Here is a 27,672-nt window from a genome sequence, read left to right on the forward strand (position 1 = left end):
TCCTGGGTATGCCAAAACTTTGTGCGATGATGTCATGCCTCCAGCGAAACCGAGGGATTCCACTTTGAACAACTGTTGTGGATGTAGCAGCTTGTGAAACTTGTGCAGGTAATAAAAGTATTACATCTTCATACACAGATTTTCGCCTATAACTTTTGACTAAGTCGTTTCCAGACCAGGGTTCCTTATCTCAAATATATACATGTGCCCTTCTCCATCATCCCTGTAAGTTTGTATCATCAGCCCGGAAACACCCTGTATAATAATAATAATAACCCATGGCGTGACAGCACTTGTGAATGGCCTTGGTCTATCTCTCGACTGCCAGTCTCCCTCCCACAATCCTTCCTAGAGGTATGGAGTTCTTCAACTCGTAATTGGGGAGATGTGGGGTCAGCACGTTGAACCCTCAGCTGTTGTAGGAGATATCCGTGACCGGATTACGCTACAAAGATCAATGCCTCCACCTTAATGACTCTTCATATTGTTATCAGATTGCAATGAAACTTTACACACATATAATGCGATATGTTACTAATGCACACAATAGGTAGCCAACATGTGTATCTATTTTCACACAAACTTTCCAATTGTTCTTCCTTCAAAAACTTTTTACAGTAGAGGAGGAATTAATTTCGGGGTGATCTTTGTACGTTTTTCATGGGAGCAAGCCAGAGAAACTGCAAATGCAAGAAAATGTAAAATGGAAGAAAGTTTCATAACATTTTACTATGTTGGGACCATCAGGATTGAATGTATAATGCAGGAAAATGTAAAACCTGGGAACGTTAAATCTGAGTTCCACTGTACGTTGATATTTTATGGATTCACTTCTTAACATTCATTTTGTTTCTTGCAGGTTTCGTCATTTTAAAAATTATGTGCTGTTATTTAGCAAAATTCTTTTCTTTATAGACTGGAAATAAGTCCCAGAGAATTAGTTCATTTGACTATGCAGCTTGGGATAAATATGATGCTGATAAGGAGCTACTGAAGATGGAGTTGGAGGAAGAGCAAAGAAAGGAAGAAGTAGAGAGGAATAACAAACATAAGGAAAAGAAAGAAAAACTTCAGAAGAAGAAAAAGTTGGATGAAATGCAAGAAATAATTGAAGCAACTCGTAAGTGTATAATGCTGTCCTGAATGTTCGTATAATCACCATTTCACAATAAAATCTAAGCTGAACCATTTACGGTAGAAAATCAAACAAGCCATCAATATAATGAAAAAAACTGGAAGTTTTATTCCCACTCAGTGGTCTTATTCAGCTTAGCCGATGCTCCACTAGGATCATTATTGTGTCACAAAATAGCTAATGACCAGCAGAAGGCATATTGTGTGTTGGAGCTATCGAGAACTGATGCAATCACAATGGTGCAAAGACATTTCCGCATGCTTTTCAGTAGTAATGCATAAGTTTCACTCTCGCGAAGGATTTGCCAAAGTTACAACTGCGAATTGTTAGTGTCTTCGAAATTCTTGACAAGGACTTGCTGTCTCGTGTATAGCAAGTACTTGATTATCGTTTGGACCTTTTCTGCGTTACACGTGGTTCCCATGTTGAATCTTTATAATGTGAGTCATGTGAGTAAAACTTCAAGAGTTCTTCTTTATATTGATGCCTTGTCTGATTTACTATCATAAATAGTAACATCATAATAGCTGTGTAAAGTTGCACCATTCATTTTGAATTACCCTGTATAATGTAGCATTATTTAAAATATCAAGCTGCAAGAGTGTAACTTCTTTTCTGTTGTAGTATATTTATATATTTCATAGGGATGATTCGATATAATTTTTTTGTGATATTCTAGTAAGCTGGTAGAAGTTCCATGAAGAATGTCAATGATTCTCTCACATTCACCACCTTGATTAATGTTTGCATATACAGGGTGTTTCATAAGTTCGTTTACAATGCTTGGGAGGTGATTGTACGAGTGAAAATAAGGTGGAAAGTTCATGTAACGAAATTCCGGAAACTGCTTTGTTGTCGAGTTATTGACCTTTGAAAACGTGGGAAAATGATTTTTTGAAGTGAATAATGGCAAAACGGGTGGAGAGAAGTCGTCGGTGTTGGGCGGTCCACTAAGAAATTGGGTACGCTCTTGTCAAAAAATCATGTGGCAATGTTGTGCAATGTCGGCGCAAGGGATTCCCCAAAGGACGCGAACGAAGATGTTCACGGGAGTGGGGTGGGTGTACGTTCTGCGTGAGCTGATATCGACGAAAATTGGCATGTGTTGAATGGCACCAAAAAACAAAGAAAATTTCCTGAGCGAAGGGCACCATGACGTAAAAACGAAAAAAAATGAACTGTCGTAGATTGCATACCCTGAAGGGCACACAGTATGCTTAATGGAGATGTGAAGGGAACCTCATCACAGACGGTTTTCAATGTGTCCACCATGTACTTCCAAGCAGAGGCGACAACGGCGAATCAAGGATTGTCTAGTGTGACCCAACAACCCCGGCGTTTCTGCTATCGATGCTGCAGCTACATTAATACGGGCAACGAGGTCCTCGGCTGACAGGACAGGTGTTTCATAAACGAGGCGTTTCATCTCTCCCCAGAGGAAGAAATCCAGGGGCGTAATATCAGGCGATCGAGGTGGCCATCGCACAGGGCCTCCCCTGCCAATGCACTGGTTGTGGAATACGGTATTGAGGAAATGGCGCACATTCCGATTGAAATGTGGGGGTGCACCGTTATGTTGAAACCACAGTCTTTGTCTCAGTGTCAAGGGCACGTTCTCTAGTAGTTCAGGCAAAACCTCACTGAGAAATGCTTGATAAGTGGGTCCACATAGGCGAGCAGGGAGAATGTACGGTCCAATCAAATGGCCATGCAGTATTCCACACCACACATTCACTGCAAATCTGTGCTGATGATGTGCCACTAGCAGTGCATGTGGATTTTCATGTTCCCAAACATGACTGTTTTTACTATTGAACACACCAGTTTTCGTGAAGATAGCCTCATCAGTCCATAGTACCGTATTCTGAAAATTGGGGATAGTTTCAATTTGATGAAGAAACCATTGGCAAAAGTCCTCACGTGGGCCAAAGTCCCGAGGTAAAAGATCTCGCACTTTCTTCAATTTGTACGGCTGCATCCCCTCTTCTGCCAGGACTCGCCACACATTCACATGGGAGGTGTTTCGTTCGTGGGCTAGTGCGCGCGTACTGGTGCCTGGATGTTCCAACACTGCAGTTAGCACATCTTCCACAAACCGTCGTGTTCGCACACTTCGTGGTCGTCCAACTTCTCGACGAGGTGGCAACACTGATCCTGTTTCCCGAAGTCGAGTGTCTACAGTTTGAAATGAGGTGTGCGATGGTAACACCCTATTTGGAAAACGTGCTCCATACAGACGCCTTGCAGCACAGCTATTATCTCCAGCCTCCCCATAAACCAGATGCATGTCCGCCAGCTCTTGGGACTTGTATGCAGCCATCCCTTACACCAGGCTACAAGTGTTTATGGCCGTTAACACTAGTACACTTCACAGAACACGATGGGCTGTGGCTAAGAATTAACACGTAACACTGCTACATCAAATGTTTGCCCAACACTACTGTCCAAGAACCTCACGTCTTTCCATTCAACCGTGAATGTTTAACAACCTGCTGCTGGCACAGCACCTGAAGCACGAATGGCACAGACATGTGCTCTCCTTCATGAGGAAACCTACACTGTTGGCGCCCGTAGTGGGAAATGTGGTACTAAACGTCAGATCACATGGACACCCATGTGATCTGACGTTTTTACGTCATGGTGCCCTTCGCTCAGGAAATTTTCTTTGTTTTTTTGGTGCCATTCAACACATGCCAATTTTCGTCGATGCCAGCTCACGCAGAACGCACACCCACCCCACTCCCGTGAACATCTTCGTTCGCATCCTTTGGGGAATCCCTTGCGCCGACATTGCGTGATTTTTGACAAGAGCGTACCCAATTTCTTAGTGGACCACCCAACACCGACTACTTCTCTCCACCCGTTTTGCCATTATTCCCTTCGGAAAATCATTTCCCCAAGTTTTCAAGAGTCAATAACTCGACAACAAAGCCGTTTCCGGAATTTCGTTACAGGAACTTTCCACCTTATTTTCACTCGTACAATCACCTCCCAAGCGTTGTAAACGAACTTACGAAACACCCTGTACATTACAAAGCAAGTTTCAGGCAATTACATGGGAGAGTTAATGAAATGAAAACCTTAATTTGATTTTGTTTGTAAAGTAGATTTCTGTATGTAGGGTTGCACTATTTTACTTCATTTTAGCACAGACCTATCGCTGATCTACATATATTTTCAACTCTTGAGTTACTGCCTGTATACCTTTAGAAGAATAAGTCTAAATCGTTATAATTAGGCTTGCTGATAACCGACAGTACTTGAACAGTATTAGCCGATATAGGGATATTGGTTTATCGGTAAAATTACTGGTAATTGTACCAATCTGATATAACAAAAATATGTAATTTAGTGGAATATTGTGCCATTTTATTGTAATGTTTTGGATATAAACATACAACCTCATTCCGTATTTTTTAAGAAAATGCAGCACATAAATGTAATTAGCCTATCTGTGCAAAAAGTGGACTTGAAACAAACAAGCAATACAGCAAAGGGCAGGCTCATAGAATTGACATATACATATGAATCAAAGCTTTATAAGTTTGTCCTTCATTTAGTGTATTTTTAAGATATTTAGTGTGAATAGTAGAGTGCTGCAGGGAGAGCATTTCACTTCAGCACCAAATAGTTTGCATGGACGATGCTGAATTGAGAGCTGCTTCGCTCGAGCGAATAATGCTCGAACGGTCAAAATGATCGGTGTACGCTCGAAGCCCAGTAGTACACGTATAACCGTAATTTGTCTCTGGTGGTAAGCACTCAAATATGGACCGTTAAGTGAACAACGCAGTTAAATTGAAACTTAAGTGAAGATAGTCATTATCTCCATGTTAAAATGTAGTTTAGGCTATCTTACCAATACAGTGATATATGAAAATGAAACAGGTTTGTGGGCTGAAATTACCAAGGTGGATATTTTACATACAGTACATGTGTCTAGAATTATTGTCACATTAAAATGATATGGAATTGTATTTGCTTGAGCATAGCATGCTCAAGGGTGGAGACTCGAATGAGGACTAGCAAGCGAAAGTGGTCTGTCTCATGCAGTACTCTAATGTATAGTCATAGATGCATTTTTTAAAAGCCCCATCATAACTTTACAGATACTCTGTATATTTGGTGCCGGACCCTGTGGCCGAGTGGTTAGCACATCATGCTGTAATGCCAAGGGTCCCAGGTTCGAATCCTGCTCGGGCTTGGTTGTTTGTGAATGTCCATTCATCATTTTGTCACTCATCCCTATTTTCACAAATTAGCCAAGAGGCACAAAACGCAAAGTAAAATAAACTAAAATCAATCGATCAAACAATCAATCTGTATATATGGTAACCTCAGACTTCAACTTAATTTTGATTTTGACTGTACAGTGGCGAAATTGACATTTTTTAATATATTTGGTAGGTCACTACAGCCAAGCAGAGAAGGAAGTATGTGCTAACCGAGAACGTGAGAGAGGAAATGAATATTTCAGAACGCAAGATTATGAAGAAGCAATCCGATACTACACACGCAGCATTACAATACTGCCAACTCCTGCAGCTTATAATAATAGGGCACAGACAAGTAAGTCTCAAAATTTAACAACCATTTTATACACACTTTTTAAATTTCCTATACTCGAGCAATTTTTCATTGATGTATCAGAAGCATAGTAAGGATGCATTTTTTTCTAGTATTGCTGTTAATATACTAAGAGTTGTTGGAAATATTGGAACTTTGATATTGCGACATATCGTCAAGATAATATTGTCACAGATGATATGATACAATTTTTTTCTGCATCGTGATATCTGCGATATATCGTCTCCACGATATACATTGCCTAATATCATGACAACATATTGCTGACACAATATATATATCATTTAAATATTGTGATGATATATCACCAAAATATCATGACAATATATATCGCTGACATGATTTACCGTATTTACTCATGTATAATGCTAACTTTTTCCAAAATTTTTGCTCCCAAAAACTGTGGTGTGTATTATGCACAGAATAATTCGGACAGCCAATATGAAACCGTACAGGGTCATTCCATGATTTTGTGAGACTTGCATTGATTTTTCATGTTTATGGAACCCTTTCATTTTATATATTGTTGTAAAGCTTAAATCCTGCAGTTTATGATATGAATATGATAACAATATTACATACAAGATGGTGACACTAATGTGAAATGCAGTTGAAATAACTTCATCACAAAATGAAGGAACGTTCTGATTTTTATGGTACTTTGCGTGATAAGGAAAAAAAGAATAATAATTGAAATGTGTTACTGGCCAAATAATATTATATATATGGAGTGTGTAAATGCCTTAATGGAAGAAATCTTTTGCTGCTAACTGCTAGTTTGAGGGTCCTGAATGTGCCTCATATAAATGTTACGTTAGTCATGGAAAAAGTATATATTTTTAAGTTTTTTAGAAAAACTAAGGAAGGAATGAGTAAAACTGCGTATACTGTAACAGTTTGAAAGCCATTTCCCATGATTTTTCACTTTCTAATGTAATGTTCTGCGACACCAAAAAAAAGCAGTGCCATTCTAGCAAAATTCAAGAATGCACCTCCCCTTACATGGGATGTGTATCAGCTGAAAATAACTTCCTGAGCACTGCAAATCCATAACGTAATTTTGATCTCGCTGTCTACTATTACAGAATAAATACAGGATCCATTCTGAAAGTATTCGAACTTATTTATTTGCAAACAATTTATTGATGACAATTACAACTGCTGTCAATATTCTTCAATGTAGGCACCTTCAGCCTCAATACGAGGGCCACTATTTATATTTTGAGCCTTGGCAACACTGATTGAAGTTAGGCACGATTTGACGTTTGCACGGAATCGTCTGGCATTATTGACCATAACGTACTTCAAATGTTTTGTCAATAGCTTGATTTGTGTTGTTTATGTTGCCGTGGAGATTGTGCGACAACAATAAAATGGAATTAACTTGTGAACATTTTCGTGCGATGATTTTTTACGATTTTCGACGTGGATTATCAAGACAAGAGTGCATCGATCAACTTACTTCCACATTTGGCGATGAAGCCCCATCCTTTGCCACTGTGAAACGCTGGTATAACGAATTTAATCGTGGCCGCCATTCGCTCAGAGACGAGATTCGCGAAGGTCATCCAAAATCAGTTGTTGTTCAAGAAAACATTGATGCTGTGCAAAACCTAATACTGCAAGATCGTCATGTGACATACTGTGAGATTGAGGCAACCATAGGCATTAGATCCACCAGCATATATAAAATATTACATGATCATTTAGCTGTGAGAAAGGTATGTTCTCGTTGGATCCCACACAATTTGACAAAAACTCAAAAAGACGCTCGCGTTAATTGGTGCAAACAAATGCTCAATAAATACAATCGTGGTGCTTCAAAAGACGTATATAAGATTGTAACAGGTGACGAATCATGGATATATGCATATGAGCCGGAACGTAAACAGCAGTCGACTGTATGGGTGTTTCAAGATGAACCCAATCCAACAAAAGTTGTTCGCGCTCGAAGCACATCGAAACAAATGGTCGCCTGTTTTTTCGGGAAAACTGGTCATGTGGCAACTGTGCCTTTAGAGGAACGTAGAACGGTCAACTCTGAATGGTACACAACAATTTGTTTGCCAGAGGTCTTCGGTCAAATATGGAAAACAAACAAACGCCGTCGGATCATTCTTCATCAAGACAATGCCAGCTGTCACACATCTCGTCTAACAACCGACTTTATGAACAGTCAAAAAATCGAATTGATGGGTCATCCACCGTACAGTCCTGATTTGGCACCCAATGACTACTTCTTGTTCCCGAATGTCAAGAATAAATTGCGTGGACAACGATTTTCGTCGGCGTAAGACGCCGTTGATGCGTTCAAAAACCATATTATGGAGGTGTCTCAAGAAGATTGGAAAAACTGCTTTGACAAATGGTTCGAACGAATGCAAAAGTGTATTGACCATAAAGGAGAATACTTCGAAAAACAATAAAGCAGTTTTCAATGCCAAATTCCTGTTTTTCATTGTTAGGCTCAAAATGTAAATAGTGACCCTCGTACAGTGAGTATAACGACTTTTCCACTGTTCACAGCAGTCCTGGAAGTCCTTGACTAACACCCTCTTTACCACCCATGGTGGTCCCAGCGTGGCAGCTTGAACCTCTTCAATTGACGCAAAATGCTTCCCCTTGAGCACCCTTTTGACCTTGGGGAAACAAAAAAGAAGTCGGCTGGTGCCAAGTCCAGGCTGTAAGGGGGATGAGGCAGCATTGCCATGCGTACGTTGGCCAAAAACTCACCTACCAACAGCGCTGTGTGAGCCGGCACATTGTCGTGGTGAAGCACCCACCTGTCGGGGATGTCAGACCGGATGCGCTGGACCCTCTGTCGGAGATGCTGAAGCACTGTTTTGTAGTAAGCTGCATTCACGGTGGTCCCAGCAGGTACAAACTCTTTGTGCACGACCCCCTACGCGTCGAAAAAGACGAGGAGCATTGTCTTCACCTTTGATTTTGACATCTGGGTCTTCTTTTGACGAGAGGACGCAGGGGTGTGCAATTCTGAACTTTGTCTTTTGCTTTCGGGGTCATACTAGAATAGCCAAGTTTCATCCCCAGTTATCACTCGGTCGAGAAATTTCACAGCGTAGCGCTGTTCCAAAGTGCGCTCCATTTTCACCAAATCCACCAACTGCAAATTCTCGACGCGAAGTTTTTCCATGTACACAACACGAGCGATTGCACCTCAACCACTGCTCGCAGGCAACTGAACGAGGCCTTGTTTTGAAGGTTAAGGTTCCCACTGCCCCCTGGCATAGCTTACCTGAACCCTCGACCGATTCTTGTGCTGCGCTGCGGACAGTTCGGATACTTTCAGAACGGACCCTGTAAGGTGGTTAAAGAGTGAAAGCTTTGGGATCCTAAACACAGTGGAGGGAGAGGGGGGGAGGTGGTGACTCATTGCATACACAAGTGATATTCTTCTCCTCTTGGTCCACATAGTAACAGGTGATTCATTGAATAGGTATGATGTCATTCACTCTTGATCGACATAACAATAGCTTTACGACCTACAACCAAGAAAGCCATTTCTTGAAACTGGATTATACCGCACATTATATACGAGATGTAATTGTTTGTCACTTTTCCCTATCAAAAACCAGGGTGCGCATTATACACGCACGCGTAAATACAGTATATCGCCAAAATTGATATTGCCTGGATATTTTTTCAATATCGCGATATATCATCTGGATGATATATCGCCAACACTAGTGTTGAATTATATAATACTCGTACAAAGAAGTAATGAGTATGATTATTTATATTTTAGATTTAAAACTGAAGAAATATGGGTCTGCATTGCTCGACTGCAATCAGGTGTTGAGGTCTGAACCTAACAATGTAAAAGCATTGTTGCGAAGAGCTATGGCATATGAGTACAAAAGCGAGTTTACAAAGGTATGCATTCCTTTTCCAAGAGAAATTTTGTGTTTATTCGTTAGTCAGTAGTCAAGGCACTGTAGATGATTTTCAGCACAATAGCATAAGAGTAATATGTAAAAGTTTATTTATGATTGAGCGTGATAATGGATTTTAAGGTGCGGCACCATTCCAAAAATATAGCTGTTTTAATACTGATCGTTTGAGATATGTATTTTAGGACGTGAAATCAAGTAAAATGAACACACTTTGTTGCACCTTTTCATGAGATTATCTCATTTATCCCTTTTTACCCTTCTTCTATGCTTCAGCACCTTTTTCCTTCTTTTTCTTTCACGTTTTGTTAAAACATTGGACAGAAACATAAATGATTTTCATTCTTCTTGAGCAGCTACATAAAATCCTACAGTCTGATTTTGTAGAGCAGAACGATATTTCCCAAGATAATGTAGTTTCTCCACATATAAGGATCACCTGAGCTCAGAGTGTCAGCAACTTACATTCGAAAACATAGAAATGATGAGTTCAAGAAGTTGGTTGAAACGCAGTGAATGCCACGGTTTACTTACTAAATACTGGTTACTTTATATAATTACTGATTATGTTATTTGCTACAGTGTTGAATAAAGAACTTTAATGTAACTGGTTCAGACCTGAAGAAAGGCATTTTAGCATCTTTTTTTTTTTTTTTTGCACTTTTTGAAAATATTTTCAGAATCTTTTTCTCCTTTCTCAACCATAATTTTCACCTTAAAATCCTTTCCCTAGTGATAAATGCAGTTAAAGTATTGATCCCATTTCTTTAGTTTGTTTTTAAGTCCATTTTATGCAGTGGCGTGTCCAAGGGTGGTTGGTGTGGGTTATACTCCCCCCCCCCCCTTTTGGCCTAGTACATATTCCTAAAAAAAGGAACATCAAATGCAGGAAAAGATGGCAAAATGAGGGCTGACTACTAAAAATGTATACTTAACCCCTCGTTTCAAAAAACCTAGGCATGCCACTGACTTTATGCACAGCGAGGCTAATTGGGACTGTACCTACAGTTTAAAGTGGGATCCAAAGCACTATGTGCCTTCACCAGGTATCAAACCTGGGCCTCCTCGATTATCAGGGAGGCCCCACCATTTGCATAGAGTACTATGTGTGTTATTTGATACAAAATAATCCATGGCAATTATGAATGTGTAGCACTTGGCTACATACAACACAGGATAAAATTTATTTTTGAGGGCTAGTAGCTCTGAATAAGGGCCTGAACTATCCCTCTACACACTGCGAATTTTTGTCATTGGATCACAGGAAATTCTGTGTGTGTGTTGAGGGGGTCAAGGGGTAATAATTATGGTGGTTTTAATGTAGAACTTTGAGTTATACAAGGTGTATATTTTCACTTATATTGTATATATAAGGACCTCACAGGCATAGGTCACACAGAGTTCCACATTTCCTAACAGCAGCCCAGCTTTATTTTTCATTATCAGAAAAGCATCACAAAATAAAAAGGTAAAAAAAGTATGTAAGCATGTAATGCCCAGACTCATGGTCTATTCTTGTTTGAGCCCAGATTTTGTATATTTATTATTTTATGCAATTAGTTGTGTAAAAGGTAATGGCAAAGCATTGTACTACATGTTAAATAATATATGTATATTTTTTATTCCATTAGGCTCTAGCAGATTTCCAGAGAGTCTTGGAACTTGACCCAAATAATGCCACTGCCCAGAATGCCATAAGAGAGTTGCAGAAGAGGTGCAACATTAAGGAAGAAGGAATGAAAACAAAAAGGTACGTTAAGAGAAATCTTTCTTTTGCATGTCAATTGTTGTTCATTGGCAGGTTTGTGTAAAAGCCAATGTCTTCCATATTTCTATACTGCAATTTCTAAGCAATTTTAAGCGTGTTTTATAAAAAAAAATAGAAAAATATCAATTTCAATATAAAAAAATCATAAAAAATATTTTTTATTGATTTTTATCCACCCGGCCCCTAGTAAAAATGCTAAAATATTTAACTAATATTATTATTGTGTTACACTTTGTTGGCATTCAACATATTCTTCTGAAACATATTAGATATGTGCCTCCCTCTTTTAATGTTCTAATTCCTGGGATTTATTGAGGAAGAACCCAGATAAGTCTGAAGAAAACCGCTTTTTAAGTACAAAAATTTTTCCCTTTTTTAATAAAACTTTATGTGAGTGCATCATCAGTACAGATTAAAATTTCATATCAGTCCATTCCTAATAAATACTATTAAATGATTATGAGATTAATGTACTTTCACCAAAAGTGACTCTGATTTCTACATAATCCTTATGTACATTATTCTATAAATTATTTATTTATAGTGATTTAAATAAGACCTTATTTAAATCTCAATTTAAATCAATCAACTTTGTGGGCTGATATGAAATTTTGCCTTATAAAGGTAAAGTGTTCCCCTGTACTTAGCACCGTGCCATGAAGGCGTATAGGGGGTGTGGGGGTAACGCCCCACACTTTCTTGATCCGGTCATGAGTGAGGGTGATGTGATCAGCATCATGCCCCTGACCACCTTTACCCCCCAGGATTTCCCCCAGGTACCCATGTTATTCGACGCTGGGTGGGCCCCGGGGCTGCTTCCATCGTTAGAAAAGTTCCCGGATTTGAACCGGCCAGGGATCTAACCCGGGACCTTGAGCATGGGAAATTTTGCCTTATACCGATATAAAATTTGCCAATACTGATCTGATATAAAATTGTAAATGGTCCTTGAAGAACCTGATTAGTTCATTGACCTCCTTAATAAATATGTGTTTCAAGGTGATGGCACTACAAAAAAAGCTGCATATTTTAGACATTTACTTTTTTAAAAAGTAGGGCATGGAGATTATCCATGAAAATAATAATGAAATGGCAGAATTTTGCACTAAATTGTAAGATATTTATAAATATATCGGATTGGTAAAATAATATGACGATCTTTGTCATAAGTGTCTTCTTATGTGTCTATATTTTGATTTTGTTTGTGGGCTAAAACTATATATTTGTCAAAAGGATTGTTCTTAGACATTAAAGCCTATCGAGTACTTTGTTCGCTCACAGGTGGCAGCTGTATATGGTACAGCTGACTGAGTTGCTCTTTGGTACCAAGAATACTCAATAGATGTCATCAGTTCACGGTTGACATCGTATTAGCATAATTAAGTTGTGTTTGTTGAACTGCTTATAAATGTTATTTTAATTCAAGGATTATTAATGTCTAAATAAAATAACACATCCAAAATAATACGAACTTTATTAGAATTTCGACATGTATCTGGACAAGAGCGAAGGAAAACATTGAAGGTTGGGAGAATTGAATCGTCTTCAATGAACTGTTAAAAGAACGGATCGAGGAACTCATGGGTGTATCAGGAAAGCAATGGAGGTTTGGAGAACAGAATCGTTTCCCAGGAATCGGGTACAAGGAAGGGTTCGAGGAGGTCATGGGTGTATCAGGAAAACAATGGAGGTTTGGAGAATGGAATCGTGTCCCAGGAATCAGGTAGATGGAACGGATTCAGGAGCTGGTCAAGAGCAAGCATGGAGAATGGGCGTTGAAATTTAGCGAGCCTGAAGAATCCATGGAAATTGCAGTTATTCCTGGATTATAAGTTGATCAGATTAGCTCGTTATGTACGCTAAAGATTGCAAAGTGTGATATCTTATAAACATGGATGTGAACGTTCGTGTGACAATGGATAATTGAGCTGAAAACTGTTGTTACGGACTTTGATGGGAAACAGTTGTGATATATAAGTACACTTTATTATCTTCCATCCGAGTGACAATCGTGAGATTGCTCCTGAAATCTGGATAAAGTGATATATCAACACTTCAATTAATATGCTAGCATCCGTGTGGCATTAATCATGGCCATTCACGAATTTGCCTAACCATAAACCGTAAAACGTGGCGGGAATATAACGTGTCGCGCAGCCATCTTGGGAAAACTTGTTGACAAGTCAAAAATTAACGTAAAAGACAGTAATTGCAATTTACTTCAAGTATTAATGCACGGCACATTTGCATTCAATGTATAATTCTGTAAAAGATATTCAGTACAAAATGAAGCAAAGTTAGTGTGGAATAGTTTATATGAAAATGTCAGCTTTGTAAAGGGTATAAAATTCCTCACCTGCAATCAGTTTTATTTGCCTGGTATTGGTCTTATGAAAATTTCTTAAGGGTGTCAAAATTGAAATCCTACTAGGTTCTTCTTGGTGTCATGCTCCATTGATAACCAATGCATGTATGTAGTTATATGTTTTAGTAGGTATGACACTTTGTTATGAGTTCTATACTCACACAGCACAGTGTGCTTTGGTTTAAAATTTCTGTAAGCTATTGCTCATCGTGTAGGCGAATGTAATTGTACTGATTGGATAATGTCGCGATTGGCCTAGATGAGTAACATTAAGCGATGGCTGTAGACTTGTAATTAATATATACACCGTTCTTGATGCTGAATAAAAATATATATTTTGAATCTATGATTTTGGGTTTCAGCCCAAAATATCATGCAGGGTGTAGTTGATTAGTTATATGTGTATTCTTTTCCAGAAAGGGGGGAATGTTCATCTCTCACTGGTCACTATGGGTAATCTTTGTGCTTATGTAAATGTGGAAATATATAGGGGAATACTTTAAACTAAGGAATTTATGAGGGTCTGTCTTTTCGATTCACTTGGAATGAAATAGGGGCTCGGAGGGAAGAGGCTTGGTGGATGAGTTGATATAACATATGGTTTGTCCCTATCTATTAAGAGTGGGTGTCTTATGGAAAGTATTGTATAGGGTCAAATCAACCAATTTTTTAAAAAATGGTTGCATGACCATTTTAGAAAAATTTCATTTTTAGTACATACGTTTGTACATGTTTCTAGATATCAAAAGCAATGTTGAAAAAAAATTATTGTCTTTAGTTCTCCTGGGGCAGCCATTTTTCCAACATGGTGCATGCCTTTTTTTGCTCATGTAGCAGTATACAGAAACCTTAATATCTCAAAAACCATTAAAGCTCGAGACATGAAACAAAATTCATTTTGTAGCTAATGAAGTATACTTCCTATGATATTCAGGTATGTTTTGTTTGAAATTGCATCGTAAGTACGAAAATTATAGTGGAAAATGGGGTAACAATAGTTAAAAAAATGCATTTTTAAGCCCGATTATTTTAATGAAGGTGTTTAGTCTAAGGCTTGATTTTTTTTCATGTGTAGACCTGCCTGCAGAGTGTCTGTAAATAAAATATCAGTGCGTAGAAATAGACCCCTTTTTTACAGCATGGGCTAAAACATGGCCAGTTCATTGAATTTTGACAGTTTTCGGGGTTAAATAATCTCCGATACCCATCTTTACCCCTTTAAAAATTCTGAAATTTAGCACATAGGAAACCCTTCATGAACCTAACTCACAGTAAAAATCTCAACTTTTAGATTCAACTCGTTTTGGTCAATATGAGGTAACATATGTCACCTAATTTCTGATGTTGCAAAGTAAGGTTAAACCACATCCCATACTTAGAATAATGAAGTCTTTTCTTTTTCTTTTTTAAATTTTGGTTAAATAAAGGCTCAGAAAATATAGTAACATAAGTTTTTAATACTTGACTTACTAGAAATTGAAATTGCAAGGTATGACAATTGAAAATCAATGATCCCATCATTGATATAGGTCAGATTCCGTGATCCCGTTACAATAATCTGTAATTTTACCGATAAACCGATGCTCCGATATGCCTATATCAGCTGATACCGATATTGCACAGATTAATCTGTCCCATTTTTTATATTTTTTATAGTTAATAACAATATATGTTATTTTTATATGAAAGGTAAAAAAAAATGTAAAAATAGAGATGTGTTCATTATCTAGTTCATTTCTGAATGCAATGCACTGTACCTCATGCAAGGTTAGTGTGAATACTTATATACAGTGGCAGGTCGATAATACATTGAATTGTGGCCGAGTGGTTAGCACATCGCGCTGCAATGCCAAGGGTCCTGGGTTCAAATCCTGCTCGGGCTTGGTTGTTTGTGAATGTCCATTCATCAATTTCATCACTCATCCCCATCTTCGCAAATTAGCCAAGAGGCACAAAACGCGAAGTAAAATAAACTAAATCAATCAATCAATACATTGCATTGTGGATCAATAACCTAAATTGTTAGGAATTTTACATTTCCTCGCATTATACATTTCATTCCTCATCCCAATATAATAAAATAAGTTCTAATTATAATTATTGCCTGAATTTTATATTTTTCACATTTTTGGTTCTTTAACCTCAGGGCAATGTATAATCGACGTTTTACTGTATGTAAGTATTTCATTGCAACAATACCATATCATTTCATGAGAGGGTTGTTTATATATACAATCTTGATACAAAATTAATCATAATTGCGCACTTTCATAACTACCAAGACATTTGGACTGTGTGAAAATGTTGCATGAAATGTTGAGTTTATTGAGCAATTTTCACACCGATAGTACCCCTGGGGGCATTGGTGCATGTACATTACAAAAGACATGTTGACATCGCACATATATATATCTATACATCAATTTGGCAATTTTTTTAATAATAATATAACATAATATAATAGTAAAACACACAATGACAAATTATTTGTTGAAGTGAACTAGTGCTGTAAAAGTACATGTTATATAGTGTATACAATCTAAATTTATTTTATAAAGTTAGTTAATTCTTGAAATTCTTGAACTGAATATAATGTGTATTCCAATAACAATTTTTTCACTTTACTTTTAAAGATTGTGGTTCTCTCAAAATTTTTGTAACTTTTTGGTAATATATTGTATAACTGGATGCCTGAGTAAAAAGGTCCTGTTTGGAATGCAGTTAGCCGCACTTTGGGAATGTGGAAGTTATCTTTTTGTCTGGTATTGTAATCGTGAGTGTCTATGTTCCTTGGATAGTTCGATTTTGTTTCGTGTATGAAAGTAAGTGTTTCAAGTATGTACAGACTTGGAAGTGTTAATATACGTAATTTTTTGAAAAGCGGTTTACATGTATCAGTTTTATGTGCATTTGCCAAAATACGCAATGCTCTTTTTTGAATTTTAAAAATCCTCTGCGATTGAGCCGAGTTTCCCCAAAATTGGATACCGTACCTCAAAATACTTTCGAAGTTTGAGAAATAGATATTTAGCAAACATACTGTATTGAAACTATTTTTTAAGGTTCTTAATTGGTAACATGAAGAAGAAGAAGAAGATGCAGTAACGAACGTTTGTTTGTGCTCCGCAAATTTGTTTAATTTACTCAGTTTTTGTGTCTATACTGGATATTCCTGTTATAAAACAAATGCAGTAAGTACTGTAGATTATATATATACATAAATCAATCGAAACTAGTAATGTAAAGTGATATATTTAATCATTTCTCGTTGCTCAATACAATGTAAACAAAGAACAGCAGTTTCAACGACAAGTGTAGTCACATCGTTTATACAGCACGATTGGAGCACAATCGTTCGGCATGAATGCGTGTGCAGTGTGTTCGAAACCTGTTTCGAGGCAAGAACTTTTATCTAAAATACAGTGTAGCAACTGTGTTAATTGGTTTCACACGAAATGTGTTCAGCTGAAAGACGCAGATGTAGAATTTATAAATTCTACGAAACAAGTATGGCGCTGTAAAAATTGTGTAAAGGATAGACGCAGTAGTATATCTCTTGAAAGTGATTCGGAACCAAGTGAAATGAGTCAGCCGTCTATGATGGATGTATACAAACTATTGCAAACGCTATCAAAGGAAGTGGAGGAACTGAGGAAGCAAAATAAAGAGACAGAGCGGGAATTGAGCAAATCATTGGATTATGCTCATCAAAAACTGGATGAAAATGTTGATTTAATAAAAAAGCAATCCGAGACCATCGCCACATGTCTTGGGCAGGTGGAACGGCTGCAAGAGGAGAACACTCAACTCAAGAAACAACTTCAGGAGACGCAGTTGCAGCTTGATGAACTTGAACAATACGGGAGAAGAAATACAGTGGAAATTTTCGGCATTCCCGAAAACCCAAATGAAGATCCTTATGAAATTGTGAAAAATGTAGGACAGGCTCTAGATATGCAAGTGGAAAAGGAAATGATAGACACTTGCCATAGGTTAAGGAAACTTCCCTATCAAAAATCAGCAGGTATTATTGTCAAGTTTGTAAGGCGGGCAGACAAAGAGAAAATTGTACAAAAACGTAAGGTTAAAAGGAATCTTAATTGTATCCATGTAGGATTTTCTGGTAATGACAGTGTGTATATTAACGAAAGCTTAACACCACTTCGTAAGACCATATATGGTCAAGCAAGAAAAATAAAACGAGAGAAGAATTATGCATTCTTGTGGGTCGACAGTTCAGGTACGATTAAACTAAGAAAAAGAGAAGGTGACAGAAATGTTTTTGTTTTAAAGACAATTGAAGATATTACTAAATTGGCATGACTTTAAATGGCTTCCCCAAATGACATTTCCATTTACTATCAACATTTACATCAACATTTCATAACAATATCTGGTAGTGTTAAGTTAAGAATGAAAACAAATGATTCGGTGGTTCATATACTAAACTCAATAAATGATGTTCTCAACTTGAAGTAAAGGTATGACCGAAACCGATAACTATTTTTCAATATATTATCAAAATGTAAGAGGAATTAGAACTAAATTAGATCAAGTATACAGGAGTATATTAACCGCCAACTACGACTTTATATTGTTAACTGAAACTTGGTTAAATAATAGTATTTTTGACAGCGAATTTATAGATGATAGATACCTTGTTTTTCGTCAAGACAGAAATTATAGAAATGGGGGTGGTTCATTAATAGCTATCTTAAATTGCTTCCGTGCTCAACAAATTGAATTTAACATTGACAATGTACAAGTGGTTTGTATTAAGGTTGTAATAGACGGAAATGTTTACATTATTGTCTCAGTATATTTTCCACCAAATTCAAAAATTGAAACTTATGATGATTTTTTTGTAAAATTTGAAGATGTCATTAATTTCAACACTTATAATATTATACTTATTGGTGATTTTAATCTACCTCTTGTAACTGGTCCAGATTATGATCTACTGGAAGGTGATCGTATTTGTTTAGCATTAGCAAATTTTATTTCTATGTTTAATCTCCATTCTTCCAATAGTATTAGGAATGGCAATGGAAGAACCTTAGATTTAGTATTAACTAAATTAACTAATATTAATGTCATTAGATCTACTGATACGATTGTACCTGAAGATTACCATCACCCTGCATTGATTGTCGAAATTGTAAATTCTTTTATAAAATTCAGAGAAAAGATCAGTGGCGTACCCACTTATAATTATTCAAAAGCGAATTTTCTTGGCCTATATAAGGACCTGGAGAAAGTAAATTGGGGTCAAATAATTAAACATCATAATCCAAATATTGCATTATCACAATTTTACTCATTACTAGACGCAGTTATAAGTAGGTATGTCCCTAAAAGGAAAAGATATAAAAGATCATATCCAAGCTGGTTCACATCTGAAATAATAAGAACTTTAAAGAACAAAGAATATTATAGGAAAAGGAAGAACTTATCCTATTATAACAACATTATGTTTATAGAGACACGTAGGAATTTAAAGAGTATGATAAGTAAAGCATACAAGTCTTATTTGAGAAATGTTGAAGAAAATATCACTGATAACTCAAAGATGTTTTGGAATTTCATTAAAAACAAAAAGAGAAATTTAAGTAAACAGAAACAAATGACTTATGAAGCCCAAAATCTTGAGTCCAGCAAGGAAATTGCCGATTCCTATGCTAAGTATTTTAACAGTGTGTATTCCTCTTCTCCCTCATCATATTCAATTCCTGAACCTTCCTATACTGAAGTAACTCATTGTCTTAACATTCACTCAGTAACTAATGATGATTATAACGAATCTGTAAAAAAATTAAAATCGAGTAAATCTAGTGGTGCGGATCAAATTCCTACTTATATATTTAAAGCTTGCGCTGATGTATTACGCATACCACTTTGTCATATATTTAATCAGATATTAAAAACCCAAATATTTCCGGATATTTGGAAAATTAGTAAAGTAATCCCTATTTTTAAATCTGGTAATGCTTGTGATGTAAAAAACTATCGACCTATATCTCTTATATCCGCTCCGTCTAAGATATTTGAACAAATTATTTATAAAAAAATATTTAACCATGTCAAACCATTTATAACTACAGAGCAACATGGGTTTTACCCGAACAGAAGTACTACTACTAACTTGATCACGTTAACCCAATTTGTTTTTGACTCATTTAATGAGGGATCCCCAGTAGATGTAATATATATTGATTTTGCCAAAGCTTTTGACAAATTAGACCATTCAATTTTGCTTCAGAAATTATCAAACTTTGGCTTTTCCATAAGTTTATTAAAACTAGTAGCTTCCTATTTAAGCAATCGAACCCAATTTGTAACATATAATCAGGTAACCTCTTTTCCGTTTATTGTGCACTCTGGCGTACCACAGGGTTCAAATTTGGGCCCTTTATTTTTTCTATTATATATTAATGACTTACCACGAACAATTAAATACTCCAAGTGCTTATTGTTTGCCGATGATGTAAAAATATACAAGAGAGTAAATCATGAGACTGACTGTCTAGCTCTCCAATCCGATTTAAATAAATGTTGCGTTTGGTCACAAACAAATAAGCTTTCTTTTAATGTCAATAAATGCTTTGTACTTTCTTTTGCTCGACGACATATGAGATACACTCACAAATATATAATTAACAGTAATTCTTTAAGTAGAAAAAGCATTACCAAGGATTTAGGAATATGGTTAAACAACAAACTCACCTTTGATACTCATATTGAAAAAGTAGTTAACGACTCTTATAAAATGCTTGGCTTTGTTTTAAGAAACTCCAAAGATTTATTTAATATCAACTCTTTAGTATATTTATTTAATAATCTTGTACGAGCAAAATTAGAATACGGGAGTACGGTATGGAACCCATATATCTCATGCCATATCAATAAAATTGAAAAAATTCAGAACAAATTTTTACGACATATTTACTACAAAAAATACAAGAGATCTTCATATGCAGATCGCATCTCCTATGTTAAATTACTAAATGAATTCTCATGTGATACACTTCAACGAAGACGCGAAACGGCTGACCATATATTCCTATACAAACTTGTCAATGGTATACTTGAGTGTGAAAATCTTATACAGTTGATAAACTTTAACGTCAATTATAAGGTATTAAGAGTACGACAACCATTTTACTGCAATAAATCAAACACAAAATTCCATCAAAATTCTCCAATCATTAGATTATTAAGTAAACATAATAATATTGTCCCGAATGGAATTGATTTGGATTTTGCTTTTAATATTAAAAACTATCTATATAGTTTAAACAACATATTAGATATAATATACAAATAAAACAGATCTAATTCTAGAGTGATTTATTTATAGTCTCAAATACAATTTATACCCTTCCAAATTTTGTATACATATAAACGAATTCAAATTTGAACTTTTGCTTTGTATTGATTATTCCTGTTTCCTATTTAAATAGTGGTATTCGTATAATTTCTTTATTCTTCTCAAGCTTTTATAGTTTGTTACTTGTTTATGTTTTGTTTCTTCTGTCCTTTAGTTTTCTCCTCTGTTCAAAATTTGTAATATGTATATGTATGTAATTTTTTGTATTTGTGTAACTTTTGTATTTGTATAACTTTTTGTATTCATATTTATACCTATAATGTTTTGTGTAATAATTACTATGTGTTTGCATCATGTATTATATATTTATGTAAACTATACTGTATATAGCCTATTGTAATTGGAGCATTCGCTCTGTTATAGGTGATTGGTTAATAAATAAATAAATTAACATACGGTGTTTAGCCTCTTGCATAAATGATCTATGTGAACTTTCCAGTTTAGACACTCGTCTATAAATATTCCAAGAAATTTTGTATTGTTAGTAGCTGTTATAACGGCATGCCCTACTGTGAAATTATATTGCTTAATAGAAGAGTTTTTGGCTCTAGATACACCAAATTTTATTATATTAGTTTTTTCGTTGTTCATAGAAAGTTTGTTTGCTGAAAACCAGCTTTGTAGTTCAGTAAGAGCTTCTTCCGTTTTTTGAATTAATGTTACATCGTTAACAGAATCTACCAAAGCCGTAGTATCATCAGCGAAAAGAGTAATTTGGGCGGTATCAACATTTGCTGGAAGGTCATTTATGAACAATAAAAACAACAGGGGTCCTAGTATCGATCCTTGGGGGATTCCAATAACCACATCTTTCAATTCGGAGTAATATGTTGTTTGCGTCCCATTATTGGATATGCTATTTATTGCAACGCTCTGTTTTCTATTCGATAAATAGGATTCTATTAATTTGTTTGATACACCGCGGATTCCGTAGTATTTTAATTTCTCTAGTAGCAAGTGATGATTCACACAGTCAAACGCTTTTGATAAATCACAAAAAATTGCAACAACAGAATACGTTTTGTTTATGGCGGAAAGAATATTATCAATTACATCAAAAATGGCATTTTTTGTTGTTTTCGATTTCACAAACCCATTTTGTTGCTTTATGAGTATCTTTTTATCTTCTGCATACTTTATATTATTATCCTATTATAGATTAATTTTTCGAAAATTAGCCCTGTTGACTTTTTGTTTTTCATATTTCGAATTATGTTGGAAATTTCTTCGTCTGTAGTAGGGGTCATATAAAAAGAATGCGTGAAAGATCTTTTCACGTTATTTAACTTTTCTTTGTATGTGTCCGTTACGCTGATGTTACGTTGCAGGTTAAGTGCTACATTAACAAAATAATTATTAAAAGTATTAGCTATTTTTTGCGGATCTGTGTCTATTACATTACCTGTTTCTAATATGATATCTTGATTCGTGTTCGTTTTTTTACCTGTAATATGATTAACTATTTTCCATAGTTCTGCAGTTTTGTTTTCTGAATTATTCAACTTTTTATCAACATATAATTGTTTGCAATGTTTTAATGTTTTCTTGTAATTTTTGTTGAACTGTTTGTAATGATCTTTAAGGGTAGGGCTGTTTGCATATTTACTCTGTTTATGCAATGATCGCTTTAATTTGCTAAGATTTTTAATTTCCTTGGTTATCCATAGGCAATTGTTTTTGTTGTGAACTCGTGCTTTTTTTATGGGAAAACATTTATTAAAATGGTATCTTACAGTATCAAGAAATTTTTCGAATTTCTCGTTTACGTGTACAGCCATATTGTTTATAAAATCCCATGTTTCTGATTTAAGCGCTTTTCTGAATTTTGAAATGTTCTCATCATTGTTTGTGGGTCTGACAAATCTGAATTTTGCGCGTGGTTTATGATTTCGCTTGTCTTCTATTACGTTTACCTTAATAAGCTGAGAATCATGGTCAGAAAAACCTATGCAAGTTTCTACTGAATATTTAATAACGTTTATATTGGTAAAAATATTGTCTATTGTACTTTTTGTTTTTTTGGTGATTCTAGTTGAAGTTGTAATTGTATGAAACATGTGGCCTCCCCCAACGGTCTAGTGGTAACATTTTGTAATCAAGGTGTCCCTGGTTTGTAACCCGATCGTGCTTTAGATCCCACTTTAAAGAGTAGATCCAGCAGGGTTGCTATGCATCTGGAAAACCTGGAAAACAGGGAAATGTAAGGGAAAAATCAGGAACATGTCAGGGAATTTTGCAGATCGTCTGGAATTTACGTGCATTTTGGAGTCTGCAAAAGAAAAAGTTGCAAAATGAACAAGCAGGCCACTTCTGGATTCTGTTCTTGTGAATCCACTCCCAAAACCTTCTTTCTTTCGTTGTTGTGATTCTCTGTCTTGTGCAAAATTATGGTTCCTTCGAATCTCTGTAAAAAAAATCACTTTTATAATACTAGATATTACGAGGTGCATCCAGAAAGTAAGTTTCTCTATTTTAAAAAAAAAAAAAACCAACACAGTTTCATTAAACCATTTATTGGCAACAGGTACAGCAAAGTTTCAGCTATTTTTCAACATAGCAACCACCAGAATTGAGACACTTGTCGTATCGTGGTATCAACTTTTGGATCCCACTGTCGTAGAACTCTGCCGCCTGTGAATGGAACCAGCTTGTGACAGACGTCTTCAGCTCTTCATCATTGCCAAAACGCTCACCGGAGGACAGGAATTTCTTGAGGTGCAAGAAAACGTGAAAATCGCTTGGAGCCAGATCAGGACTGTAAGGTGGATGATCAAACAACTCCCAGCCAAATTCCGTCAAAACAGCTGCTGTGCGCCAAGCCGTATGTGGACGAGCATTGTCATGGAGGAGCACAACACCTGCAGTAAGCATGCCATGCCTCTTGTTTTGAATAGCACGTCGCAATTTCCTTAGTGTTTCACAGTAATGGTCAGCGTTCACCGTTTCACCTCTGGGGAGGAAGTCAATGAGCAAAATGCCCTTCCTGTCCCAAAACACAGTGCACATCACTTTCTGTACCGACAGCGTCTGTTTGAATTTCTTCTTGACCGGAGATCCACTATGCCGCCAATGCATTGACTGCTGCTTGGTTTCCGGGGTGAAGTGCGAAATCCACGTCTCATCGCCTGTGACGATCCTGTCGAGGAAATCATCGCCGTCATCATGGTACCGTTGCAGGAATGTCAGTGCTGCTCCTGAACGTTTCATTTTGTGTTCGGGTGTCAGGTTTTTCGGCACCCACCTGGCACACAATTTTTTTGAACAGCAGGCGCTGCGTGACAATCTCATGCAACACGGATCGCGATATCTTCGGAAAAAGGCTACTCAACTCCGTAATCGTGAAGCAACGGTTCTCTACGATGCGCTGCCGCACCAGCTCAACCAGATCATCAGTGATGAGGGACAGACGCCCACTGCGCTCTTCATCATGGACACTTTGACGACCTTCCGAAAACTGCCGACACCAGCGACGCACCATCTGCTTACTCATAATGTTCGGCCCATAGACCTCACAGAGCTGACGATGAATGTCAATTGGTGCAATGCTTTGTGCATTCAGGAACTTGATCACCGACCGAACCTCGCATGCGGCGGGAGAAGGAATACGAGCTTCCCATTTCGGACCACTGCTGCCTCGCTGCTGGCATGCGGCGGGAGAAGGAATACGAGCTTCCACTTCGGACCACTGCTGCCTCGCTACTGGCGCCGGGCGGGATCTGTCCGCCTGGCACATGATTGATACGTCTTAGCTCTGCTGCGTATGCGCAATTTACATGGCTCATTATGTTTACTTTCACGGGAAAAAAATAGGGAAACTTACTTTCTGGATGCGCCTCGTAGAAAGAATATCAAAGTAAAACTTGCAGTCCAGAAATCTGATTGATAACTAAAGTACATTGACAATATGATCATAATTATCGGAAAGGGTGGTGAAGATGAGGTTATCGTCTATTATTTTATAGATCTTAGTCTTGTTGGCATTTCCTATAGAATTCCTACATGCAACAAATATTTCTCCAGAAGCTGTGTACTTATAAATGTAAGGAAAAAACAGCATTTTCTACAATACTATAAATGTGCCAGAAAAAGAAAAATTGTGTATGGTTTATGAATTTTTTGTTTTTTGTATATTGCGGAGATCTGTTATGTTGAAATAATGTACCTCTTTTATCTTAGCCTGAAGGCTAGATGCACATGATTGTAGCACACAATACATTTGATGCCAATTGAAATTTTACATTTTACTCTTCGAATTTTCATGTGTTCTTGTGCATGTAGAATGAAATTTGCTAAAATAAAAGTTGTGAAAGTGAATATTCATAATAATTAACAGGTTATCTATTTAATTGAAAACAAGGTTCAAAAGCAAAAATCATGATGATAAACATGTCTAGAAAAATTTCATTTTTTGACTGGAAAACCTGGAAATGTCAGGGAATTTCATGATCAAAAAATCGTAGCAACCCTGTCCAGTCTTGATTAGGCTATCTGTGCATAAAATGAACTTAAGAATAAACTTGAGGGAAGAATTGGTTCAGTCTTAAATGTAAGCCAATTGTTTTCAATGCTGATGTGTATCTCTGTCATTTCAGCTCTAATTTGTAGTTATATATTTTTCATGTGTTCAAATCAGTCAAAATATTGTAAATGTACAAAAGAGAATTTTTACTAAAATGTTATTTATTATTGTGTGAATAAAAATTTAACTCACATAACCCTCAGAGTAAGTTATGGTTTTAAAAGTAGTATATTTTTCCTCAGGTTAATAATTGAAGACACAGACAGCGATCAGATAGAGAAAGACATGTCAGAACTGAAAATTGATGATAAAATTCAACACAAGACTGAATCTGAAGTGCTTGAGCATGATATAGAACCCAGCAGTGACGTTAGAACGAAAGAAAACGAAAATCCCGAAAGCAGAATTAGCAAAGAAGAGAAGAGAATACCTAGTGCAGAGCATGAACTAAACGACAGGACAGAAAATACATCGCAAGGTAGCAAGCAGGGAAGTTTATTGTTTAAAAAGGACAGTGATAAAACAATAACCATTGCGAATAAGTATAATAAGAGAACTGCAAAGGAAGTGCACAAGAACGATAACAGTGAAGATGAATTTGTGAAACCCTACGGTAGACCATTTACTTACCAGTGCAAGAATAGAATCTCAGAATGCCAGTTAAAGAATGCAGAAGCATTGGATAGTAAACCTCATGCAGGGAGTGGGAAGATGAAAGAAAGGCATAAAGTTAAGATTGAGGTAGAAAGGGAAAGTGACGAGGACGAGGCACAGGAAACAAAAGTTTCAAGTTCAAAGACTGGAAGTGGCTTTCCACAACAATGCACAACCAAACAAGTAGATCACTCCACAAGGCAACCAAATAAAGAGAACGTAGTTTCTGTTGTTGAGTTGAGCAAGAAAGGAGGAGGGGATTCGGTAATATTATCAAAGGTATGAATTCTCCTTCTTAATTACAAATATAGCTTGTTCATTTAATTTATAATATCAGGTGTTTCAGAAATAACATAGGGGGTTACAAAAATTAATTCCAAGTAAACTATTGAACTTGTGTTAATGAAAACAGTCCAGAATGAATGAGGAACACAAGCAGTTGGTGTGTGTGTGTTTTGTTAAGCTAAGAGTTCACCTTCTTGCCCATGCAACACTCACATCACTCACTGTTTTGTTCAGCTGCTGTGGTCTCCAAGATCACTGCACCTTACACTGTGTGACTTCTTTTTGTGGGGTTTCATCAAAGACAGGGTATTCGTCTCACCGATGCCGCATGATATAACAGCCCTAATTGAGAGTATCATCGCAGCGATAGACACTATCAACAGGCCCATGTTGATGCGTGGCAAGAACTAGACTATCATGTCGATGTGTGCCGTGTCACGCGTGGTGCACACATTTGTAGTTGTTAAAGAAACTGTTTGCGTTCCATTTTTGTTCTGGACTGGTTTCATTAATGTAAGTTCAATACCTTACTTGCAATAAATTTTTGTAATCTCGATTATTTCTGAAACACCTAGAATAAGACATGGAATTATGCTAGGATTGTGTGGCATCATTTTCTTCAAGCTTTGTTATTTACTGTATTCAATATTTGGCCTCAGTTCTTGAAGAAATGATGTCTTACTTAAAATCTTAAGTTTTCAGTTCATAGTCATAGTGATGGGCCTCCCCTATGGTGCAGTGGTAGCATCATTGCCTTGCAATCAAGGGATACCAGGTTTGATAACCGGTGGAGGCACATAGTGGTTTGGATCCCACTTTAAACTGTAGGTCCAGTCCCAATTAGCCTTACTGTGCATAAAATGGACTTAAAACAACAAATCAACCAACCAACCAACATAGTCATAGTGGAACTGTTACTAGTAATGAAGATGCTGCTTATGGTGGCTAAAACTTTATATTATATTAAGGATATTGATTCGGGTACTCTTGCTGATTCTTGCCAGTACCAGTACAGATGCTTGAAAATTATAACAATTAAAAGTTTTTCCAAGTATTTTTTT

The 27,672-nt window shown here is 36.6% G+C and overlaps 1 protein-coding gene across 1 annotated transcript in view; it reads left to right on the forward strand.

The window, feature by feature from the left end:
• Spag1 (Spag1 axonemal dynein assembly factor) overlaps positions 1-27,672 on the forward strand; it is a 46,627-nt gene that overhangs the window by 10,524 nt on the left and 8,431 nt on the right. The window contains exons 5-9 of the mRNA XM_083128479.1: positions 916-1,120; positions 5,543-5,704; positions 9,489-9,616; positions 11,265-11,383; positions 25,915-26,605. Of these exons, the coding sequence (XP_082984605.1) occupies positions 916-1,120; positions 5,543-5,704; positions 9,489-9,616; positions 11,265-11,383; positions 25,915-26,605 (1,305 nt within the window). The remainder of the gene's footprint in view (positions 1-915; positions 1,121-5,542; positions 5,705-9,488; positions 9,617-11,264; positions 11,384-25,914; positions 26,606-27,672) is intronic.

This window comes from Lepisma saccharinum, chromosome 1 (genome assembly GCF_977018435.1).
Source record: "Lepisma saccharinum chromosome 1, izLepSacc3.1, whole genome shotgun sequence".
Taxonomy (NCBI): Eukaryota; Metazoa; Arthropoda; class Insecta; order Zygentoma; family Lepismatidae; genus Lepisma; species Lepisma saccharinum.